Source organism: Pristis pectinata, chromosome 31 (assembly GCF_009764475.1).
Source record: "Pristis pectinata isolate sPriPec2 chromosome 31, sPriPec2.1.pri, whole genome shotgun sequence".
Lineage (NCBI taxonomy): Eukaryota > Metazoa > Chordata > Chondrichthyes > Rhinopristiformes > Pristidae > Pristis > Pristis pectinata.
The window spans coordinates 1,009,226-1,027,945 of NC_067435.1; the positions used below are offsets into that span (position 1 = coordinate 1,009,226).

An 18,720-nucleotide genomic window follows, 5' to 3' on the forward strand; every position below is an offset into this window, starting at 1 on the left:
CAGTCTAGGCTCCTTCCGCTACTGGACATGGTGGGGAAGACCCTTAAACAACAGACAGTGTATCACCCCCCCACCCCCAGGCCACGAGTAAGAAAGGTGCTATGTGCAGGAAAAAAAATGTGCTAACACAACTGAATGTATTGACCAAATGACACTCAGAATGTAAAGAGCTTTGCACTGTTTATTCCTTTGTATATATTTTTTATTATGATTAAAGTTTATTTTTGGAACAAAAAACTAAGTTACTGCAGCAGCTTCTACTAAGGATTGATTTGCTGATTATTTCCTTTACTTGTAGCAGAAATTAACAGATATCGATCAAAAGCTGAAATGCTAGCTGTCCTTTGACGACCACAGAACAGATGGCAAGACCATTTGTAGTATCCCCTGTATTTCACCACTGGGATCATTAATAAAGAAATGAACTTCACCCTCCGTGTGTCCTGTGACACCTTGCCTTAAGCTACAGGGCCCCTGCCTCTGGAATTCCCTCCATAAGCCTCCCCACATTTCTTTCCCCCTTTAAAATGTTCCTTAAAACTATTTATTTTCAAAAATTTTGGTCTTCCGTCTTCATATTATGCGGCTTTATGCTGAATTTCATCGATAATGCTGCAGAGAAGGGTCTCAAAATACATTTTTTCAACATTAAAATCTGCATCTGTGTTGCTGTATGGTCATGTACCATGCTTCCATTTGTTGAACTACCAAAAAATACCATCACCAACATGAAATGTTCGTAGCAAGTTTTAAAATACAGTTACATTGTTAAATCACACAGAACAAATATATTAACTAAAATGCATTTGAAATTCTTATAAAGCCATGAAGTCTAACAGCTCAGTGAACAGCCACTGACATCATTCAGATTTCTATGGGTAATCTTGCAGGTGGAAATGTGGTCAGTTTCAGACTGAAGGTCAAACAGAAACAGTAGGAGGTAATGATTAGTAAGTTTGTGGATAGCGAAGAAGGTTGTCTAAAGCTACAGCAGGATATAGATCACATGGAAAGTTGGGCAGAGTGTTGGCAGATGGAACTTAATCCCAAATTTTGGGAAGTCAGATAGGAATAGCTCATATACAGTAAATGGTAGGGCACTAAAGAATGTTGAACAGAGGAGGCTTGGGGTTCAAATCCATTGTTCCACGAAAGTGGCAGCACAGGTAGATAGGGTGGTGAAGGTGAAGCATATGGTGTGCTTGCCTTCATAGGTCAGGGTAAAGAATATACAAGTTGGGATGTTATGTTGCAACTTTACAAAACACTGATTAGACTGCACTTGTGTTCAGTTCTGGTTGCCACACTATAGAAAGGATGTGGTTGCACTCGAGAGAGTTCAGAGGAGCTTCAGGAGGATGTTACTTGGATTGGAGGACTTTATTTATGGGGAGAGATTGGATAGACTGGATTTGGTTTACCTGGAACAAAGGCTGAGGTGTGACTTGACCAAGGTGTATAAAATTCTAAGAGGCATAGGAAGGGTGGTGGTATCTAAAGCAAGAAGAAATAGACTCAAGGTGAGAGTAAACAATTTTTAAAGTGGATCTGAGGGGTACTTTTTTAAATTTGTTTTTCTTACACAAAGTGGTTGACATCTGGAACCTGCTGCCAGAGGAGGAGGTGGAATCAGATACAATCTCGACGTTTAAGAGGCATTTAGACAGGCACTTGAATAGGCAAGGCATAGAAGAATATGAAACTAATGCAGGCAGGTGGGATTAGTGTAGATGGGAGAAAGGGTTGGCATGGACATGGTGGGCCAAAGGACCTGTTTCACTACTACACAACTCAATGACTCTGACCTGGTTTAAGATTATTTAACATCTGCAACAGAAAGTAATCTGGATTGTTATTTTAATCCAGCATCATCTTTAAATGTAATACAAATCATATAACTTTTACATATCCGCAGAGATAGATCTCACATCTGTTATGTCAAGATAATGGAAAATACATTGAAAGTACTTACTATGTCTTTTAGCTGCCCCTTCTCTTCCAAATCTTTTTGCCCTCTCAGCCAATTGATGTAAGACTCCTCTTCTTTCTCCTTTGAAGGTGCAACACACGAGTAATCATTATTGTTGGTGGCTTAAATGTAGACTCGGTGACGACCTTATTCACTGCCCTGCCCTGGGCAGAAATGAATGTGCACAGCAAGAAATTAAGAGGGAGCCGAGACACAGGTTGCCTGGCAGGCCTGAAGCAACACCTGCCCCTTGATGGGGCCTAAAGCAACACAATGTCTATTTGCTCCCATAAGTTTCTAGCCTGGCTCTCCTTTCTCAGTTGAGACAAATGCAGCCGCACTTCATAAATTTTAAGTTGCATACTCCTGACTTTAAGCTCAGAAAACAGCCAATGTTATAAAATCACTGACCCTAAAACCCACAATAACAGAATATTGACAGATATGGTTTTATTTTGTGAAGGAAAAGACTGTTCATTCCTTAATTTTCTTGTTTTCCCAAGTTACAAAGTCAGATTGTCAATAATTTGTATGGGACTCAACGTGACAAATTGCAAGTGAATCTACATACTGCAAGCAAAGCAGGTTTCTGTAGAATGATAAAAGTATGTTACAGAGCAATAAATTACTTGCCACGCAATAAAAGGTTTCAGCCAATAATAGGCGCAGTGGCAGGCATTGAACCAAGAACGATTGTCTTTCCAGGCACAGTAGTGTAGCGGCTAGCGTGACACTATTACAGTGCCAGTGACCTGGGTTCAAGTCTAGCTGCTGTCTGTAAGGAGTTTGTACGTTCTCCCAGTGTCTGTGTGGGTTTCCTCCAGGTGCTCCAGTTTCTTCTCACATTCCAAAGACGTACAGGTTAGGAAGTTGTGGGCATGCTATGTTGGCGCCGGAAGCGTGGTGACACTTGTGGGCTGCTCCCAGAACACTCTATGCAAAAGATGCATTTCACTTTGTTTGACTAATAAAGATATCTTATCTTAAATGTTACATTGAAACTAAAAGTAGAGAAAGCCTCGTCACGTACCTTCTCCTCTTCAGACTTCACCCGCAGTTTCAGAAAGCCAGAGCCACTATTCTCACCCTCGCTGTCCTCATCGCTGTCTTCAACAAACTTACGGAAGCTACAGAAAATATACACAAGAGAACTAAGAAAGAGCAATAACCATTGCAATGTTTAATTTCAGGGCAACTGAACAGCAGAATGGGTTATCTCAGTCTCCCCCCTCCATCCCCAGTCTTAAACCTGCTCAAGATCAATGATATCAAAGTCTTCCACTTGGCAGCTGTAAGGATCCTAACTAGGCGGAACAGGATTCCATTCCCATATAGCCGGCAAAATGGGCTGAATAGTCTCCTTCAAAGGAATATCATTCTTTGACATCAAACTCATGGCACTTATAGTATTCATGGTGTTCTCATACGAGGGCAGATGGTGTGAAAACCAGAGATGGTGAAGCGATGGCAAACAGTGTAAAGGGACACTGCCCAGTTTCAAATCTACCCAAACTTCTGTACTGGATCACAACACTGTGGTTCCCCTCCATGTTTGATAATTACAACCACGATAAATCCAAAATTCATAATAGTTAAAGAGAACAAAAAAATGTTTTTTTTTGTTAAAAACTTTGATTTAACAGCTGTCAATACATTTATATAGCTTGTAGCATTTGATGCTGCACACTTTTGTGCCTAACGCTTTCTTAGAAAAAGAAAATCATTGGTAACATACCTAGGAAAGAAACAGTGCAACTCAGACTAATTTGCAAACTTTAGCATTTAGCTGACTCAAAGCACCTGAGGCAGCTGCTCCAGCCAGGCACACACACAGCAGTAGCATCAGCAGCCCAGAGAAGTCTCTGGGGGGCAGCCCCTGGCTGCCTACAGTGACCCAGAGCTCACTCTCGTACCTGGTAATTTCGATAAGTTACAGGAGACGTTGTGTCAAATGTAACCCCATTCTTCAACAAAATTTACAGGATTTTTTTTTTGGTGGATTCAATGCACGTGGAATTAAGAGCATGGCTGGATGTAAGCAAGGACCAGCTTGGACTGGAAACAGAAATTAGATGAATTGACTAGCAAAATTTGAGTGTATTCAAGCAGTGTTTATCCCAAGCACAAGTCTCTCATGTACTTACTTTTCTTTCAGTTGTTTCTGTTCTTCTATATAACTGGGAGATGCTGCTCTCTGAAATCAAGATCCCAACAACATGTCATCATCACAAAAGCAAAGTAACAAACCTATTTCCAAATGATCACTTCTAGAAAAATGGCCTTTAGTAACCACCTGAGCTCCCTCCAACACCAAAAGCTTAGTGAAATGTTCAGTGAATGCACTCCTGGTTTTAGAGTTGAGTCTGGTACTACTAAGTCTTTCTGAAGGACTCAATTGCACAGAAAACAGGTTAGAGTGTTTACAAGATTAAGCTGCAGCACTCTGTTTAGGTACAGGTGAGGAGCAGCTCGTACTGTAGGAGTCACAAGGGATGCTGATGCTTGTTCAAGTGCGTCCCGTTAACCATCTTGTTACTTTAAGCATGGTATATCAATGCAAAGTATCGTTGAGTCTCTACCTTTGGAAATGGAGAAGATAACCAAAGAAAAATGGGAAGGAAGAGAAAGGCAACTTTTCTCTCCCCCCTCCAATGCAAAGGCTAAAGGAATGCTCAAGGGCTGGCATGCAGATAGAGAAAGCAGTTAGAGAGGTTAGAGGAATGTTGGCCTTTATTGAATGGGGTATGGAGTACAAAAGTAGAAAAGTTCTGATGCAATTTTTCAGACTGCCTGAACTACGGCATATAGCTTTGGTTTCCCTATTTACGGAAGGATAGATTCAGATTCAGTTTAGCGCCACAAACAGCAGTGTGTAATGAAATTCCTTGCTCACATGAAGCGAGCATTGGAGAAGTGTAGATCAGGTTCACCGGTTGATTCTTCAGACGATCGGGTTGACGGATGAAGAGAGATTGAATAGGTTGGGCCTTTGCTCCTTACCGCTTGGAAGGATGAGAGGTGATCTTAATGAAACATACAAGATTCTGAGGGGGATTGACAAGGTGGATGCTGAGAGGATGCTTCCCCTACTGGAGGTGTCTAGAACTAGGGGGCACAATTTCAGAATAGAGGGTTACTCATTTAAGATGGAGGAGGAATTTCTTCCCTCAGAGGGTTGTGACTCTTTAGAATTCACCCAAGGAGGTGGAGTCATTGAACACATTTGAGGCAGACATTGACAGTTACCTCAACTTCAAGGCAGTCAAGGGGTACAAGGAGAGAGTCAGAAAGTGATATTGATGCCAGGTTCTTGCTGAAAGGCAGAGCAGGCTCCAGGGGCCAAATGGGTTACTCCAGCTTCTGTTTCTAATGTTCAACTTTATAAACCCAGTTGTGGGAACCAGAGTGTGCAAGCAGCTAGCTGACATGAGCCAGGGATACTCAAACAATACCGCACAGATCCGGGCTCTTGCATAATGAGTCAGCTACCTACAACATTACCACTGAAAATTTCCAACTGCTAACCAGAATTCCAGGTTTGGATGGATTTTCGGTTGATCTGTCTTCCCTCCCTCTTCCAAGGCAGTATTGCATTGGAGGGAGAGAGGCAAACTAAAGAGGTACTAAAGCGTCACAGAACAACAGGGTGAAAAACAATACAGGAGGCACATGTTAACCCCAGGCCCCAATAACTCAACAAAAGACAGACTCAGAAAGTAACTTGCAGTCCTCCTACCTCTATTTTAGCTCTCGTTTCTTCCCCATCACTGTCGTCATCCTCATATTTCCTTTGTAATGAAGGAAACAATATTTATAAAGCTATAAAATGGCCATCACATTGCTCTGATTATCTAAATCTTATACAACACAATGGTTAAAAATTGACAAGCTTCACTCCAAATAAATTAGTATTTAAGTAATTGAGTCAGACTTTTAATTCCATTCTCAAAGAGGAAACTTAATCCCAAGGTACAAACAATGAACAAACAAGGTGACAACAGGCGTGCAAAAAGGGCAAAATTCCTTTACCAACGTTTAAACAGAGACATCTATTTCTTCCCCATAAAGTGATTGCACTCTAACAAAATCCTGGAATCTGTGGTTTTGAATATTGTCAATTTTCTAAAGACTTTAATTGTAGAGAACAATAGGGAATCTCCAACACCCAGGAGTGACTTCAAGCATCAGCCATATGATAGAAGCAAGTAAAATACATCTTGGAACTGAGAAGATTCCAGTAATGTTACTAAAATCACTTACCCCCCCTTCTCAAGAATGACCTTCCTTTCATAATCCTTCAGGTACATTGGATTTTCCTTTTTCTTCCTGTTTGCAGTTTTGCCCTTACCGTTTTCTTTGCCATCATCTGTTAAAAGATAATGTGGGATGTTACCACCAGATCCCCTTCCATAGCTGCAACAGTTTCCCAACTTTCCCTACACTCTCCAGCCCTAGATATTTCAAGTGGAAAATAAGACAAAACTGGAAAAGTGAAGTAAAAAAAAAACTGTTTGAGATTTGTAACCAGTCAATCTACAGTTAAAAGAGAACATCAGGTAAATAATTTGGGGTGGAGAACTAAGGATTTGTATCATTTAAAGCACTTCAGATGTGTTCTTTCGTATTTGGATTAATACGTTGAACTTGTTGGTAAATACAACCTGCTACACAGCCCAATCAAATTACAGATGCCTGTTAACCAACAATATGTATATACCTGTAGGTCCAGCTGAACCATCACAGCAATTCTCAGTTAGTGATTTAGATAACTGAATTACCATTACTTGCACAAGTTCCATCAAATTAGCCGGTGGTAATATTCTCTCAAAAATCTGACAGCCATGGATTCAAGCTTTGATCGAGGACTGGAGCATGTAATCTAGGCTGCCGCTACACTGCAGTACTGGGGACGTGCTGAAACTGACAAGGCAGTCACTTTTCAGATGAGACATTGAACAAGGTGTTCAGAAAGATGTAGAAATGTCTGTGGAAACAATCAGTGAAGGAGTTCGCCCAGCGTTGTGGTCAATATTTTCCCTCATTAACACCATCAAAATAAAACGTCTGATCAGTTTGTCCGTGTGGGATCTTGCTATGCACAAATTAGCTGCCGACTCTGAGCACACATAACTGCGATTGCATTTCAAAAGCAATGCATTGGCTGTGAAGCACTTTGGCACATCCGGAGATGGTGAAAGGCACTATAAAAATGTAGTTTGTTTTACAACATAGTAAAACTTTCATTGAAATGGCAACTTACAGTGAACCCAAGGTAATTCACTCAAGTGAAATGACAAAAATTGTGAGGTACAAAATATGAAAAGGTCATTAGAATGGCAAGTAAAACCATAAGTATTAAGTTTTCACAGAATCTTACAAGGAGGATAGGAAATCAGTTTTGGAAGGAGATCAGAGTCTGGAACATGCAGTCGAAAGCAGGGCTGTCAGTGCCGGAGCAAAGCAAGTAGGGACATGCCAAGGCCGGAGTGTAAAGGGTGCTGAAAACGGTTACATTCAGGGTGGTACTGTAGCACAGATGTCAGAGCTGCTGTCACAGCTCCAGAGACCCATGTTCAATAAAGATCTCAGTTCTTGCTGTGTGGAGTTTGCACATTCTCCCTGTGACCACGTGGGTTTCCTCTGGGTGCTCTGTTTCCCTCCAACATCCCAAAGATGTGTGGGTTGGAATGTTAATTGGCTTCTGTAAAGCGCCCCTAGTGTATCGGTGAGTAATAGAATCTGGGGGAAGTTGAAAGGAATGTGAAGAGAATAGGTTACACAGAAAATTAGTGTGAAAATGGCACAGCACAGAAGGAAAGGGTTTCCTTCTATGTCTTAAGGAAATTTGGGTAGGAAGAGACAAAGCTATGGAGGAGTACGAAAATGAGGCTGATGCATTGGTGGACTGCAAGCCAATGTTAATCAGCAAGCAAAGATTGTATGTTAAAGAACTGTGTAATAGATTGTTTGAAAGTCGTGCAATAATGGGGTATGAAAATCCTGCTGACACCACCCATTTACTAATATTTGCCTGACAAGGGATGGGCAGGCACATAGTGTAGCGGTTAGCGTAACGCTTTACAGCGCCAGCAACCCGGGTTCAATTCCCACCGCTGTCTGTAAGGAGTTTGTACGTTCTCCCCGTGTCTGCGTGGGTTTCCTCCAGGAGCTCCGGTTTCCTCCCACATTCCAAAGACGTACGGGTTAGGAAGTTGTGGGCATGCTATGTTGGCGCCAGAAGTGTGGCGACACTTGTGGGCTGCCCCCAGAACACCACGCAAAAATGTGACTAATAAAGATCTTATCTTAAAAATATTACTACACTTGGGCACTCAAAGTTGCTCAGCAGTAACAAAATGACCACATTGGTACCATCTGCCACCCAGATCTCAAAAACACCTACCATCTGGTGTGTAAAACCGTACATCCTCTTGGTAGATTTTGGGATCCTTCTTCTTCAACAACGATAGAGTCTTGTAGAAGTCAATGTCCAAAGTGGGGTCAGTTTCCTTTGAAAGAAATAGAGGAGGCTATGTGTTATTGACTTCCAAAAAAGATCAGCCACAAATATGTTCAATCCAACCTGGATTCCAAGAACCACCTCAGGCTTAAAAAGGAAACATTCTCATTACTAAATTGGGTTTGAAATTTAATTTTTTCCTGAGAATTATGTTGCTAACATTTCATTGCTTTTTTTGGGGGGTGGGGCAGTTGAAATAACATTCTCCCAATTGTACCTAATAAGGAGTTACTTTCCCAATCTTAGCTCACTTGGAGCCATCTATAGTTGTGATGAATTCTCTCTGTGAAATGACCCTGTGGAATGAAATGAATCAAAATCTATTTGCCTACGTGGCAGGATGGGTCATAGCAGGCACAGAGTAGTGGTCGGAGATTTGGTGATACCCATTGACAGCTTCATACAGTAATTGACCAACTAACTGGCTACTTATTGCTAAAGGAAATATTCAGATTTTGCTATCTTAACATCAGTGATGTTAAACATTTACTACACATCTCTTAAATTCCACAGCTACCCAGGAGTTTTATTACCATCTGGAAAGTTCCTCGGTTGTCACAAGTTATAAGCAGGGCTCTAGCTTTCAGTTATGTTTGTGGATTCATAACTTAAACATTTGATGTAATGTGGGCCATTGAATGGGGACTAATTCATGGAAAAAGCATTGAACAAATACCCTGTTTGCTCATAAGGTAGTTATTAATAACTACTACTTGAAAAACATGCTAAGTGGGACACATTGTTCAGGAAGAGGGATTGCACTGCAAATATTAATGCAGGATTATGAAAAGCATAGATAGGATAATCTTTTTCCCAGGATGGAAATGTCAAATACCAGAGGAGCATAAGTAGCTTAAGGGAGATTTGCAAGGTAAGATTTAAAAAAAGAGAGTGGTAGGTACATGGAATGCATTGCCAGGGGAGGTGGTAGAAACAGATATGACAGCAGTGTTTAAGAGGCATTTAGACAGACACATGAACAGGCAGGGAATGGAGGGATACAGACCATGTGCAGGCAGATGGGACTAGTTACAGTGGCATGATGGTCAGCACAGACATGCTGATCTGAAGAACCTGCTCCTGTGCTGTAATGTTCTATGTATGCTCCAGGACTGGACAGATACTTAGGAGACTGGACAATTAAAAGACCTTTGGGTCTGCCAAAGATAGGACCTTTCTCTCATCTTCTAGTTCCTAGCCAATATTCTGTCCTCAGTCTCTGGCCATTCAGATCATGCATCTGGAATACCCAGCTAACAGCAAACCAGTTACCATATTCAGCTCATTAACAACTGCATCTTTCAAAATAAGAAGGAAAAATCTGAATTGCCTTCCAGATGGTCAGAAAATACAATGCCCATTCTTTGCTAACAAGCTGCTACTCTGCGGTGTTCCACTGATGCGGGGAAAAATAAGCAGAAGCCATGCATTCTTCTCTGTGAAAAGCACGGAAATAGCACAGGCTGCATTCCTTTCAACCACTTTTCTTCTAGTTAAAGAAAAAGTTGAATTTGCATCTACTGCTTTTTGTGGAGTTCTGCATCAGGCACACTACACTAGTTTCCCAAATGGCTAACGCCATCCTTAACCACCCCAAATTGTAAGTAATCAATGTCCTTTAATGTTTAAATTTCGTGTAAGAAACAGAACGCAGTGAAACAAAAACATGCTTAGAAATCTTACCAATTCACTGTCATCAGATTCAGAGCTGGAGCTGTCTTCTTCCCCTGCCCTGTCACCATAGCGATCCTTCACTGAGAATCAAAAAGCAAAATGAAGACTTCGGAGTAAGATTGGTGGAGTTAACAATGAAGAAGGTTGTTGAAGGATTCAGCAGGATATAGAACTGTTACAGAAATGGGAAGAGAAACTGGCAGAAGGATTTTAATCTGGGCAAGTGTGAAGCATTGTAATTTGGAAGGTCAAACGTAAAGGGGAAAGTACACAGCTAATGGCAGGACCCTTAACAGCATGGTGTACAAGGAGACCTTGGGTTCCAAGTCCACAGCTTCCTGAAAGTGTTGGAACAGAGGGATCTTGGGGTCCACGTTCATAGATCCCTCAATGTTGCCATGCAGGTTGATAGGGTTAAGAAGGCATATGGCGTGTTGGACTTCATTAGTCAGGGTATGGAGTTCAAGAGCCACGAGGTGATGTTGCAGCTCTATAAAACTCTGCTCAGACCACACTTGGAGTATTGTGTTCTGGTCGCCTCTTTATAGGAAGGATGTGGAAGCTTTAGACAGGGTGCAGAGGAGATTTACCATGATGCTGCCTGGATTGGAGAGCATGTCTTATGAGGATAGGTTGAGCGAGCTAGGGCTTTTCTCTTTGGAGAGGAGGAAGATGAGAGGGGACTTGATAGAGGTGTACAAGATGATAAGAGGCGTACAAGATGATAAGAGGCATAGATCGAGAGGACAGTCAGAGACTTTTTCCCAGGGCAACAACGGCTAACACGAGGGGACATAATTTTAAGGTGATTGGAGGAAGGTATAAGGGAGCTGTCAGGGGTAGGTTTTGTTTTACACAGAGAGTGGTGGGTGTGTGGAACGCACTGCCGACAGAGGTGGTGGAAGCAGATACATGAGGGACATTTAAGAGACTCTTAGATAGGCACAAGAATGATAGAAAAATGGAGGGCTATGTGGAAGGGAGGGGTTGGATAGATCTTAGAGCAGGATCAAATGTCAGTACATCATGGGCTGAATGGCCTGTACTGTAATGTTCTATGTTAAAATAATCTCTAGCACATCATGCATACACAGATTACAAATAAACATACTTTACATGTACACTGAATTAATATTTTATATAGATTACTCATTTCTACGAGGTAAGCACCATTTTTGTTAGAACATAGAACAGTACAGCAGAAGAACAGGCCATTCAACCCATGATGTCTGTACCGAACATGTTGCCAAATTAAACTGATCTCTTCTGCCTGCACATGATCCACATCCCTCCATTCCCTGCATATTCATCTGTCTAAAAGCCTCTTAAACATCACTATTGTATCTGCTTCCACCACCACCTCTGGCAGCCTGTCCAGGCACCCAGTTCCAGGCACCCACCACTCTCTGTGTAAAAAACCTGCCCCGCACATCTCCTTTAAACTTTCCCCCTCTCACCTTAAATACATGTCCTTGAGTATTTGACATTTCTACCCTGGGAAAAACAGATACCAGATGTCTACCCTATCAATGCCTCTCATAATTTTATGAAATTTTATCAGGTCTCTCCTCCCCTCTCCAGAGATAATAAACCAAGTTTGTCAAACCTTTCCTTTTAGTGCCTCACTATTCCTTTTTTTAGCTTTATTTATTTTGTGATTTATAGTAATTTCATGTACTGCCGCCGCAAAACAACAAATTTCACGTCATATAAATCAGTGATAATAAACCTGATTCTGATTCATATCCTCTAATCCAGGCAGCACCCTGGTGAACCTGAGACACATGAGATTCTACAGATGCTGGAATCTAGAGCAACACACACAAAATGCTGGAGGAACTCAGAAGGTCACAGAGGACAATAAGCAGTCGACGTTTCGGGTCGAGACCCTTCATCGTCCCCTTCATTCCATGGTCTACTGTCCTCTCCTACCGAATTCCTTCTTCTTCAGCCCCTTGCCTCTTCTACCCATCAGCCCTCAGCTTCTTCCATCACTCCCTCTAATCCCCACCCCTCCACTCCACTCCCCTCACCCTCCCACCTCCACCCCTCACCCTCCCTCCAACACCCCACCCACCTCCACTCCACTCCCCTCACCCTCCCACCTCCACCCCCTCCCTCCAACCCCCCACCCACCTCCACTCCCCTCCCCTCACCCTCCCACCTCCACCCCTCACCCTCCCTCCAACACCCCACCCACCTCCACTCCACTCCCCTCACCCTCCCACCTCCACCCCTCACCCTCCCTCCAACACCCCACCCACCTCCACTCCACTCCCCTCACCCTCCCACCTCCACCCCTCACCCTCCCTCCAACACCCACCTACCTGCCTCCCTTCCCTCCCCCTCTCACCTGGACTCGCCCATCCCCTGCCAGCCTGCACTCCTCCCCCTCCCCCTCCTCCGACCTTTGTCCGGCTTCTGCCCCCCTCCCTCTCCAGCCCCGATGAAGGGTCCGGGCCCGGAACGCCGACTGTTGATTTCCCTCCACAGACGCTGCCCGACGGGCTGGGCTCCTCCAGCGCTCTGTGATCCTGCTGAACCTGTTCTGCAGCCTCTGCAAAGCCCCTGCCCCCCGCCCCCCAGCCCCTACCCCTACCCCGGCCCCCCGGCCCCAGCCCCCCCCCGCCCCCCCCCGCCCCTCCCCCGGCCCCCGCCCCCCCCCGCCCCCCCCGCCCCTACCCCGGCCCCCGCCCCAGCCGTTGGGAGGCCGATCGGCGCCGTGCGGCCTCCCGGCCCGGCCCGGCCCGGCGCCGCTCAGTGAGGGAGGCCTACCCCGCGGGCTCCCCCCGGCCCCGGCCCCGCCGTCACTCACGCCGCTGCAGCTCCTCCTTCTGCCGGTACCGCTCGTAGCGACCGGCGAACCGCCGGTTGATCCGGAGCCCCGGGCCCGACTCCGACTCCATGCCGTTACCATGCACACCGCCCGACCCCGCCATCGGTCAGGGGTCAGGGGTCACGGCCGGCCACCCACCAATGGCGGGCTGGGCCGCACTGATCCTCAGAGCGAGCAGCAGACCCGGGGAACAGGGCGAGTTAAAGAGCTTTAGATGCGTTTGCTTCAGCAACTGGAAGCACTAAGCCCAGTGATGGTATTAATGGCTGCAGATGCTGGAAGCTGAAGCAACACAGGAGGTGTGGGGGAGCTCAGAGGGTCAGGCAGCCTCTGTGGAGGGGAAAGGACAGTCTGGACCCAAAGTGTGGACTGTCCACTCCCCCCACGGACTGTCCACTCTCCCCACGGACTGTCCACTCCCCCCACGGACTGTCCACTCCCCCCACGGACTGTCCACTCCCCCCACGGACAGTCCACTCCCACCACGGACTGTCCACTCTCCCCACGGACTGTCCACTCCCCCCACGGACTGTCCACTCCCCCCACGGACTGTCCACTCCCCCCACGGACAGTCCACTCCCACCACGGACTGTCCACTCTCCCCACGGACTGTCCACTCCCCCCACTGATGCTGCTCAACTGCTGAGCTCCTCCTGCATCCTGTTTGTTGCTCCAGAATATTAATGTCTCTGTCCACTTTCCTCGGAAGCTTCATCCGTCACAGAGCAACTGGGGAACAGAAAGAACAAAAGGAGAGGAAGAATTGCAACTAGTGAAGGGTAATTAACCCACTGAGTGTTCATCGTTTGGTGATAATGGCTTTTCGATGACGGAACTCCATATAGCGAGCTTTGCACTGTAGTCTGTACTGGTGTATTTAGGGTGCATATTCTAATGGTTGGGTGGTACTATCCAGTTGTTCATTCTTAGAATGTAGGTGCAATTAGTTCAGTTGCCATATCAACGTATTTTGGCACCTCAGTGTGAAAAATCAAATCCTTAGGAGTGTACAGGAATCGCATATAGACTGATGAAGACATGGTTCATTCTCAGAAATTCTATGGTGAAGTTTTTAATGTGCTCTGTTGACCGTGGAGTCTGATGTTCTCTAATCCCACCTGTGTCTCACCTTTTTGCACCTTGGATCATTTCTTTTGCAAAAAAGAATCCAGTGATTTCCTTTTCAATTTGTCTGTGTCTTTCTGTCTTCTCTCACTATTCCTCAAACCTTTCAACCTCAGCTAAACTCTACAAGATTACAAATACAGACATGAACTAGATATAGGAAGTGTAGCCTACTATACTTTCTTTAGGCTTCTGGAAGTTTTAGGTTGGTTGCGATCTATTCAAATTTTTTGCATAAAACATGCCAATGTATTAAGGAAAAAAGCTGTGTTTATCTTGACAAGTTCTCATTAGGAGCTGAGCCACCTATTTGAAGATCTCCTTCTAAATACTAAAGGAGAGAGAAAACAAACAAAGGGAGAGCAGATTACCTGAACCCCCTCTGTCCCCTGATCTCTCCAGTTCCTCCTACACCCACTCCAGCCCCCATCACCCTGTTTCTTTCCCCTCTAACCCCACTCGATCTGCCCATCACCCACGCACTCCTCCCACTGGGTTACCTCCTCCTACTGTTCCCCTCTGCCCTCCCCCCTCCCTAAACTGGTTCCATGCTTGACTTTCCTCTCCCATCAGATCCCACCACCTGCAGCCCTTTGTCACCTCCACCTATCACCTCCCGGCCTCTGTCACTGTTCCCACCCTCCCCTCCCTCCATCTGCCCATCACCCCTCCTCGACTGGATCCACCTATCACCTGCCAGCTCTTGCCCCTCCCCTTCCCTCCACCTCTTTGTACTGGCTACCTCCCCTCTACTTTTCAGTCCAGGTGAAGGGTCTAGACCTGAAATATTGACTTCCATTTCCCTCCACAGATGCTGCCTGATCCGCTGAGTTCCTCCAGCAGTTTGTTTTTTGCTCCATCTCCTGTGATGTTGGCTCAGGGCTCATAGATGTTACTAGCATTTTGAGGCACGTGCTATATAATTTTTAGATAATTATTTTCATGGTTAAATGACAAAACATGGCAAATTGGAAGTATAGGACTTGTTTGAAACTTCAGAGCTCCTCTTTGGAAACCCCTGCAGAGAAGGTGGGAGATGAGGCACTGGGGTTCTGCACTGACATCACTGGTGGGAAGGACAGCATTGCCGCACAAAGCTGACATGGCCAATTAAATTATAAAAATAGAAGGTGGGGTGGGGTGGGGTGGGGGGGGGGTAGTTCTAAAAAATGTTTCAGAAAATGTTAGCACCTTTCAGTCCTCAGGACCACCCAACTCACTTTACAGCAAATTAAATACTTTTGGTGTAGGCACTGTTATAATGTAGATAAAGAGAGCAGCTGGTTTATACACAGCCAGCTCCCACACATAGATCTATGGTAATAACTGGACAATCTGTCTTTTAGTCATGGTGATTGAGGGACAAATATTAACCAAGATGTTGAAGAGAAAGTCCAAGTTCTTCTTCAAAACAATGCCTTGGCATCATTTACGTGCATCAGAGGGAACAAGAGATCACTTTAAAGTCTCACCGAAAAGGTGACAATGGAAACACACAAAGCTGATAACTAGCAGTAATATTTTACAGACAGGAAGTGTGTGCAGATGTAAGACTTCTTGAAAAAATATTACAAGCAACAGCCTGGATATTGCTTGAAACAAACTCAGAAACACTGTTGTACCTCCAACTGACGGACCAATACTTGCCTCAAAAATGAACAGTTATCTTTTGTATAAAAATGTTACCTATTTAAGTAATATGATATTTAAAAATATTATACAAAAATGCGATACACCAATAAATCCAACTGGAAATTCAAATGAAATTTCTTTACCCACAGATGGTTCGAATGTGGAACTCACTACCACAGGGAGTGGTTGAAGCCAATAGCAAAGATGGATTTAAGAAGCAAGATAAACACAAGAGTGAGAAAGCATTGGAATGAGGTTCTGATAGGGTTAGATAACGAGGGTGGAAGAGGTTTCTGTGGTGCACAAGCACCAGCACAGACATGTTGGGCCAAATGGACTTTTTCTTCCTTTTACATGACTGATAAGTTCATCGTTTCCAATAATGAGCCACATTCGAAGACTGAGCTCTTCTCCTTCTCACCTTAGACAGTGCCTGGAATTTTGGATGATTTGCATGCCAGTTGTGTGTTCTGAGGTGGCTGATGATGCCAGTGTGGGAACCACAGCATTGCCACAGTTGTGGCAGGAGGTGGGACAGATGGATGGGTAGGCTGGGAGCTGGTACATTCCTTCTGCCATTGACTTTGACTATCGGGTGTTCCCGATTGAAGGACTTGAGGTTCTCAATGCCTGTAAGCTCCTTCTCCATGTTGAACAGTCTAGGGTCAGGGATTCTCATGACTTGGTGGGAATCGTACATCTTTTCAAACAGGCCATGGATCATTTCCTCTATCCACCTGGTGATCTCTTGCCACGATGGAGTTCAGAAAGATGAGAGTCCAGGAGTCTGTTGTTGGGTATGGAAATAACATGGCACATTCATTGGTGTAAGTAGAGCTTCAGTGTTGGATGTTGGTCTGGATTGGAGGCCAACATTGGTTTGCAAGGAGGACCTTGCAAACGCAGCCTTGGTGGCATCTCTGTAATACCTTGAGGTGCCTGCTGTAGGTAGTCCATGTCTCAGAAGTGTACAGGAGGGACACAAGTTGGTCCACATTTGCCAGGGTCTCCTTGTGGATCTGTGGTCAGGGATGTTGTTGTTCATGGGGTACATTTCAGTGAACGAGTCGATGATTGTTGATGACAGAGATCCCCATTTGTTCTGTGGATTAGCTTCACTCCAGTGAGAAGCTTGTTGAAGGCAGGGTGCAGTGATAAGATGGAAAAAAGTGTTGGGGCGATGACGCAGCTTGTTTAACACCAGTCTGCACCAAGACGAGTCTATGCGAACCACTTGGTTAAGCTCAGAGTGTACACCATATCAGTTGGAGAATAATTTCTGTGGGCATTGAAATTTGAGAAGGATACTCCCCTGCCCCTGTCAAATGACACAAGCCATCCTAAGAAGATTTTTTAGTTTTATTTTTTGTTGGGGTCAATTATGAAATTTAGGACAAACTCCTCACAATCTCAGGAAAGATTCCGAGGAGGCTTGACAGCTTTCCCTAGTGGGGGAATCAAGAAATGGGGAGCATGGTCACAGAACAAACAAATGTCCCATATAATTTAACACTGCGATGAGGAGAAATTTCTTCTCAGAGGGGTATTAATCTCTGGAATTTTCTACCCTACAGAGCTACACACGAGGAGTCAGTTATGTACATTCAAGACTGACACTGATGGATTTTTGGTCCATCAGAATCGAGGGTTAAAAGGGATCAGGTGACAAAGTGGAGCCGAAGCCAACGTTAGGTCAGCCCTGATCTTATTGATCGGTGGAGCAGGCTCGAGGGGCCAAATGGCCTACTCCTGCTCCTATCTGCATTTTTATGTTAAGCCCAGAGGAGAAGAGCAAAGTTCATCTTACAATCGCCACCTGATGCTACTGGTGTAATGAGTGTGTACACAATTAGAGCACACTCCTTTACCTATACCAGCTGTGGGAGAACCTAGAGTGAGGGGGACACTGGTTAAAGGTAAAGCGTCACTCACACGGGACAAACAGGAGGCAATTCTTTTTCTCTCACAGAATCATGGATCTTTGGAACTCTCTTCCTCAAAAGGCAGCGGGAGTGGAGTTTTTAATGCTTTAAGGCAGAGCCTTGATTAGTCAGTGGGTGAAATGTTATTGGAGGTAGATGGGAATGCAGAACTGAGGTCAGCTGGGATCGAACAGGAAGGAAGAGCAGGGTCCTGGGGCCAAATGGCCTCCTAATTTGTATGCTGCTATGTACAAATGTATTATTTTGCCCCCTACCAATGTCTGCCACAGCTACAGGTCCACTATCCCAACATGGTTAGTCCCAAGGGGTCACTGTTCAAATGTGAGTTGAGACAGGTGATATTGACAACTGTTCAACTGCAGAAACCATCGTAGCTGAGTATAACAGACAAAATGCTGGAGGAACTCAGCAGGTCACGCAGCATCTGTGGAGGGAAATGAACAGGCGACGTTTCAGGCCAAGACCCTTCATCAGGACTGGCCTGAGTATAATCCTATTCCCACTCAGGAGGGCCTCAGAGGTGAATTATTTTGGCAGCAGTCAAGGCAGGATTTCTGCCAGGTTATTTCTTTGATTCCCTCACTGTAGGGCTGCACACCCAGTTCTAAATAGTAAGTGGGGCTGGGTCGGTTGTTCATTTTAACTCGGGGTTTTTTTCGTTTTCAGAAATGCATCAAATGGACTTTGCTTTTTTTCGTTCTAATTCAGAACCTGAATCAGAATCAGGTTTATTATCACTGTCTTATATGATGTGAAATTTCTTGTTTACAGCAGCAGTACAGTGCAAAGACATTAAAAAGCTATAAATTACAAAATAAATAAACAATGCAGAAAAAAAAGAACAATGAGGTAGTGTTCATGGGTTCGTGGAACATTCAGAAATCTGATGGCGGAGGGGAAGAAGCTGTTCCTGAAACATTGAGTGTGGGTCTTCAGGCTCCTGTACCTCCTCCCCGATGGTAGTAATGAGAAGAGGGCATGTCCCGGGTGGTGAGGGTCCTTGATGGATGCCGCCTTCTTG

At 44.7% G+C, this 18,720-nt stretch overlaps 1 protein-coding gene across 3 annotated transcripts in view; it reads right to left on the minus strand.

The window, feature by feature from the left end:
- Positions 1 to 13,217, minus strand: part of kri1 (KRI1 homolog) — a 33,543-nt gene extending 20,326 nt beyond the window's left edge. The window contains exons 1-8 of one of the 3 annotated variants that reach the window (XM_052042037.1): positions 12,979 to 13,217; positions 10,173 to 10,243; positions 8,373 to 8,478; positions 6,230 to 6,335; positions 5,706 to 5,757; positions 4,114 to 4,163; positions 3,000 to 3,096; positions 1,973 to 2,050 (exon numbers count right to left, since the gene is read on the minus strand). In XM_052042037.1, the coding sequence (XP_051897997.1) occupies positions 1,973 to 2,050; positions 3,000 to 3,096; positions 4,114 to 4,163; positions 5,706 to 5,757; positions 6,230 to 6,335; positions 8,373 to 8,478; positions 10,173 to 10,243; positions 12,979 to 13,102 (684 nt within the window). In that variant the 5' untranslated portion in view covers positions 13,103 to 13,217. Of the gene's footprint in view, positions 1 to 1,972; positions 2,051 to 2,999; positions 3,097 to 4,113; positions 4,164 to 5,705; positions 5,758 to 6,229; positions 6,336 to 8,372; positions 8,479 to 10,172; positions 10,244 to 11,985; positions 12,134 to 12,938 lie in introns of those variants that run through there. The other 2 variants (XM_052042036.1, XM_052042038.1) reach the window with 2 other exon arrangements.
- Positions 13,218 to 18,720: the final 5,503 nt, after the last annotated feature.